This window comes from Protobothrops mucrosquamatus, unplaced genomic scaffold (genome assembly GCF_001527695.2).
Source record: "Protobothrops mucrosquamatus isolate PMUCROS unplaced genomic scaffold, P.Mucros_1.0 scaffold2090, whole genome shotgun sequence".
Taxonomy (NCBI): domain Eukaryota; kingdom Metazoa; phylum Chordata; class Lepidosauria; order Squamata; family Viperidae; genus Protobothrops; species Protobothrops mucrosquamatus.
In genome coordinates, this window is record NW_015388192.1 from 182,238 (window position 1) to 188,790 (window position 6,553).

The 6,553-nt window shown below is 40.8% G+C and overlaps 1 protein-coding gene across 1 annotated transcript in view; it reads left to right on the forward strand.

Moving 5' to 3' along the window:
• Positions 1–6,553, forward strand: part of ARHGAP8 (Rho GTPase activating protein 8) — a 47,721-nt gene that overhangs the window by 21,703 nt on the left and 19,465 nt on the right. The window contains exons 5-6 of the mRNA XM_015824032.1: positions 1,593–1,691; positions 3,286–3,396. Coding sequence (XP_015679518.1) covers positions 1,593–1,691; positions 3,286–3,396 — 210 coding nt within the window. The remainder of the gene's footprint in view (positions 1–1,592; positions 1,692–3,285; positions 3,397–6,553) is intronic.

Here is a 6,553-nt window from a genome sequence, read left to right on the forward strand (position 1 = left end):
GGATTAAAAACACGGAAAATCAAGAATATGAATTCTGCAAAAGTGCTTCTTTCTAGCATAAACCTTCACTTGGGGTCAGTTATTCCCCTCTCATTAAAGAATGAATTTGATTTAATTCATGCTACCTTCCAGTAGAGGGAGCTTGAATATATGAATTTTCTGCTCTAGTCTGAGAAATGATGGAAGGCTTTTCTTCCTCGTCAGCGTTTTTGCAGAATAATTTCCAGAAAAGTCAACAATGTTTAAAACCCATTTTAATTCCAGTTTATGGCTTTTCTGATAGGCCTGATATTGTAGGGCAAAATAAAATGGCTGTGGGGTTTTTTTTTAAAAAAAATCTATTTAAAAGGTTACTTTGACTAGTAAAATTAATAAGAATGTTCTAAAAATGGGCATGTTAACTTGAAACAAGTAGAAGCTTTTCCCAAAGGTGCTTTTTTCAGGAGGCAACTGGACTTTCTTGTTTTTCTTTAAAGACGTTTTGCTTCTCATCCAAGAAGCGTCTTCGGCTCTGACTGGACGGTGGGGAATGGAAGGATTTATATTCCTTGAAGACCGCTGGTCATTTGCATTCTTTTAGCAAGTCGTTGAGGCTACTTGGAGATTTACCTGTGTCCTCAGGGTCACCTTAGTAGTGCAAATGGGGTCTTGGCTGTAGGATGTCCTCTGCCCTGTGTCCCTTCACTGTTGAGGACAGGCGCAGGCTGTTGGGGATGAGTCTGTGTTGTTTGCTTCTCAAAATGAAGTGCAAATGGTTCCTGTAGTCTGCAATGTTTTTTGGAAATCTGTTCATACTCCCCCATCATTCAAAGAGTTTCTTTGTCACCCTCAACTTTCTTTGATTCTTTGGCTCCATTATGAGTCCACGGTTTTAACATATCTTTTCAAAAAAGCAATGGGGTTATGCACAGTTATGTGCCAGACTATGCAAGATGATTGGTGTTTTCTTACATTGCTCCTGGTCCTGCTATAGATAACATGTTGAAGGGCATTGTGGAATTGCATCTTGTCCATGAGCCATGGTGGCGCAGTGGTTAGAATGCAATACTGCAGGCTAATTCTGACGACTGCCAGCAGTTCAATTCTCACCGGCTCAAGGTTGACTCAGCCTTCCCTCCTTCCAAGGTCAGTAAAATGAGGACCCAGATTGTTGGGGGCAATTTGCTGACTTTGTAAACCGCTTAGAGAGAGCTGTAAAGCAGTGTGAAGCAGTATATAAGCCTAAGTGCTGTTGCTATTGCTATGTTCACTTTGCATGGGAAAATGGGGCAGGGTTTAATTGTGCAGAACTAGGTACCGTTTTGATTTTTTAAAATATAATTTTATTGGACTTTATAATAGCACTAGCAATAGCAACAGAAGGATGAAGTTTTTGTTGAGTTCTTGAAAGAATAGTTTTCAATCAGTGCAGCTAGAAGTTCTACTCTGAAAGACAACCATTCTTATCAGACTGATCACAAGCATAGTGTGCGTATCATATGAAAATGGCTGCTTCCACCATTTTGTGCCATTCTGGTTCTGCCTAATGAGCAGTTCAGGTGTTCCTCCTGCTCCAGATTTTGATATTGATAGAACTTCTTTTGTATTTTCAGTCACAAGTTTGGAAAAAAGGTGTTCTATTTGAATTACTTAAGTGACTTGAAAGACCACCTGAAATACGAACATTTGAGTATCCCCGAAGAAGTGATCCGGTATGTGATTTTTCTTCTTACTTTAAGGGCAGATATTTACAGCCATTTTTATTTTTCTCAGAGGCCTGCACAGATTTTGATATGACTGATTTAAACTAGGCTGCATTTTATAGAGCTGGGCACTTTGCATCATCACCAACATGAGTCTCTGAAGCTGCTTCCTGGAGTGTTGTGGTGTCGTTGTCCATAGTGGGCCTGCAACAGAATGCTTACTATGCATGAAAATGCTTGGATGATCCTTCCAGTGAGATTGTACATCTGAGACACTGGAGGAAAACAAAATCTGCACTCTGACTGTAATAATCAATCAGTGGGTTTGGTGTTTCATAACAAGCTGCCATGATTTGTACTTGATACATGTTTTGACAAGAAACAATAGATGGAAACTAATCAGGGAGAGAGGCAACCTGAATTAAGAAGAAACTTTCTAACAGTGAGAACAATTAACAAGTGGAAGAGCTTGCCTTCAAAAGTTGTGGGTGCTTCATCACTGGAAGACTTTAAGAAGAAACTGGACAGCCGCTTGTCTGAAATAGTGTAGGGTCTTCTGCTTGAGCAGGAAGTTGGACTTGAAGACCTCCAAGAACCCTTCCAGCTCTATTCTGATTGAAATACTTGGCATCATCCAAGCAGGAAGACATACCTGGAAGCACACACAGATTATCTCAATGTTTTTTTTCAACCTTGGCAACTTTAAAACTGTTTAGGAGAGGAGCTATGGTCTTCTAAAGCAATGTTTCTCAACTTTAAGCTATGTGGACTTCAATTCCTAGAATTCCCCAGCCAGATAGCTGGGAGGGGAATTCTGGGAGCTGAAGTCCACACATCTTAAAACTGCCAAGACTGAGGAACATTGGAATTACCTTCTCAATGTGATGAGCTTCATAGCCAGAAGATAATGTAGGAAAAATTGAATAAACAGGAAGAGGGGCACTCTTGAAGCAGTGCTCACAAAGTCATCTTCTCTGTTGTTCTGGAAGGAATATCAGCAAGAACAGCAAGCTTAGACTCATTATTAACCAGCATAAGTAATCTTTTGTCCTGTATTTACATGGCACATCCAGAAAACCTAATTAAGTCCATGTTTCAGCTGTGGGAATTGAACTCTTAAGATTTCCCACTCTGGTTGGGAGGATCCATGGCAGTGATTACTGCTTTGTTTGTTTTTATGTCCAATGTTAAACATAGTTTTGTTTTGTAGTTCTTAAAATGCGCTACTTTAAACATGGGCATCTAAATTAAAGACACATAAAACAAACAGAACTGTGACTTAAAAAACATTCAACAGTCTCAGGTACAAGATAAAATAAACTATAGTTTAGGAACAGATAAAACCTGTAAGAATAGCAAACTTTGCATTCTGTTTATATTTTGCTTCTAATATGAAGTTACTCCAAGCGAAAATCAAAGTCTAATTGATGCATCCTTTCAGAATCCTCTCCTCTTCCTCTTCCTCTTCCTCTTCCTCCTCCTCCTCCTCCTCCTCCATCTCCTCTCTTCACCATTTTGTCCTCCACCAGTGAGTTTGGTTTGAGTGATATAAATGAACCAAACGTTTTATCTCTTGAATGTTGAGATTGTTTTTCCCCACCAGACATGATGAAAATCTTCGGATGAAACAGAAGAGCAGATCCCTTCCTCCAGCAAAATGTCCTCCACCACGGCCTCCTCTTCCAACACAGCAGTTTGGAGTCAGCCTCCATTAGTAAGCCCCCCCTGCTTTATTTGACCTTGTTGCTGACTGGAACCTTAACCTCTACAAAATTAACTAGTCCTCCTTGACGCCACTCTCAGGCATCCTACATGTCTTGATGCCATGACCATCAGCTTGACATCTGGGTTTGTAAAGAAATGCAGAGATCATCTTCTATTGCTTGTGCTTCCATAATGTTGAATTCCAATATTGCATGATCACTTCCTCCCAAGGTTCCTATGGCTTCAACACCTTCTATCATCTCATCACTGTTAGTGAGAATTAGATCCAAAATGACTAATCCCCTAGTTCCCTTCTCTACTTTTTGGGAGACAAAGTTGTCTGCTAGGTTTGTCAGGAATCTGTTTGATCTTCCACTTGGTGCAGAGTTTGTCTCCCAGTTGATGTCAGGGTAGTTAAAGTCCCCCATTACTATTGTGATGTTGTGCTTCCTACATACCTTAGTTAGCTGACTAGCAAAAAGTTCATCTATTTCCTGTGTTTGGTTGGTTGGCCTATAGTATACACCTATGGCAATGTCATTTCCCCCCCCCTTTTATATTGACCCAAATGCATTCAAGACTCTAGAAAGAGTACAGAGAAGAGCAACAAAGATGATTAGGGGACTGGAGGCTAAAGCATATAAGGAACGGTTGCTGGAATTGGGTATGTCTAGTTTAATGAAGAGAAGGACGAGGGGGGGACATGATAGCAGTGTTCCAATATCTCAGGGGTTGCCATAAAGAAGAGGGAGTCAAGCTATTTTCCAAAGCGCCTGAAGGCAGGACAAGAAGCAACGGATGGAAACTAATCAAGGATAGAAGCAACCTAGAACTAAGGAGAAACTTCCTGACAGTTAGAACAATTAACCAGTGGAACAATCTGCCTCCAGAAGCTGTGAATGCTCCAACACTGGAAGTTTTTAAGAAGAAACTGGACAGCCATTTGTCCGAAATGGTATAGGGTTTCCTATCTTAGCAGGGGGTTGGACTTGATGACTTCATCTTGGGGATGAGATCGGAGAGAAAAAGCTCTTAAGGGGGGGACTTGTAAATAACATCAGATGATCCAGAGGAAAAGGGAATCCTGAAAAAGAGCCCACAGTATAACCCCACCTTGATTTTACTTGGGAGAAGATGGAGTAGTGTAGAGAGAAACTTAACCAGACTATCAAGTTTTCTCTTTTTCTACCGAGCAATGAGAAAAACATTCCAGGGATCCCTGTTGTGTCATTATTTGACCGGATCTACTTCACAGGCCAGGACATTGAAATATCATGAGCTTGTCTTGCTTGTCTCTCCTTCATTTAAAAAATTGGGGATTGAAAGAAAGAGAATCCAAAGAATGCATGAAGGGATTCTTTGTAAAACTTAAAGAGTGATCCAGGGATGCTTCTTTCTTGCACTGTAGTGCCTACTAATACAACCTGACACTTTCTGCCTGTCCGTGTTATTAATAGCTACCGATGGTGTCGATTCTCCTTTGCTTAAGACAAATGCGGTGAGCCGCAATGGTGAAAGAATGATCAGAGAAGGAATAACTGTCTTGTGTTTTCTATCTGAAGCAAACTTATGAGCTTTCCTTATATTGGTGCTTCTAAGTATGATGTGGGGGCTCAGCCACATGGGTCGTGGAGCTGATCCTGAGTGGATGAATTCATATTTCAGCCAAACTNTTTTTTTCCCCTGTTTGGATTGCCTGAGCCTTGATAGATCACACCAATTACATTTGGCTTTTGCTTCCTGGCAATTATGAATGGGATTATCCCCAGAAACCATTTGAATAATGGAAGCACCAGTTCTGATTTTTCAGTATGGTGGCTCTGAGGTTCTGTAGAGGCCACTGAGGTTCACCTGAAAAAGTGTGTTGTAATTATGGAGGAAAAGAATATCAGGTGTCTTGTGCAAAAGAATTGAGCCAGCAAATGGGTTTACTGCATTGTGTTGCCACTGTGAGGACCACAGGGTGCTGTTACTGCTGTTCTTCTGTGGCTTTTACATCAAGGGTTATAATGAAGTGTCAGTCCTCAAGAATTCCCTTGGCTGGTTGTCCCACCTGGTGTCTTTTACCTCCACTTCAGAAGAGTAGGAAGGGGAACCCCAAAGATCTCAGATTCTGTCCACAATCGAAGCCACGGTTTATGGTTGATGGGTGCAAAGTGATAGAACTGGAGGTTAAAACCAATCAAGCTCCTTTCTCCTTGCCTTTGAGTAAATCCAAGGGCATGAACTACCTCACATCCAGGGTTGTCCACAGGGTATGGTTGAAAAAGTCAATATTAACCTAATTTCTGTGGCAATAGAAAGGTGTCCTGACCATCTTCCCTCGGGCATCCTCTTACTACCAGAATACTGATATTATTTCTCCTCTCCATCTTCTTTTCTCCCAGTTGAACTTCCCGACGTCTTTCAGCCTGTTCTCATACAGCACATGTTCAAGTCTCTATATCATTTTTTAGTTACCCTGTGAACCTCTTCTAACTTGTCCATCCTTACCTGGATATCCATGTGAGATTTCCTAGGCATTAATGTTTGGCAGAACATAAAAGCACTTCCAGGATGAATAACAAATTATCTGCATCGCATTTGGTTGATTGGACAGCCATTTGCCTGGAATGTATAGAGTCTCCCGATTCCAACTCTATCATTCTGATCAATGACACTTAGCATGTTCCCCCCAAAATAAGACCCAATTGGAAAATAAGCCCTAGCATGATTTTTCAGGATGCTCGTAATATAAGCCCTATCCCAAAAATAAGCCTCAGTTAAGATAGTCAGCCAGATAGATGCACTTAGTACCGTATTTCCCCCAAAATAAGACCTAACCGGAAAATAAGCCCTAATGCGTCTTTTGGAGCAAAAATTAATATAAGACCCGGTCTTATTTTCAGAGAAACACAGTAGTAAGATCTCCATTTTGGTGGTAGGGAGAACTAATTGGCTAGAAATATATATTGGAAGGGCCTACATAGGATTAAAAACACGGAAAATCAAGAATATGAATTCTGCAAAAGTGCTTCTTTCTAGCATAAACCTTCACTTGGGGTCAGTTATTCCCCTCTCATTAAAGAATGAATTTGATTTAATTCATGCTACCTTCCAGTAGAGGGAGCTTGAATATATGAATTTTCTGCTCTAGTCTGAGAAATGATGGAAGGCTTTTCTTCCTC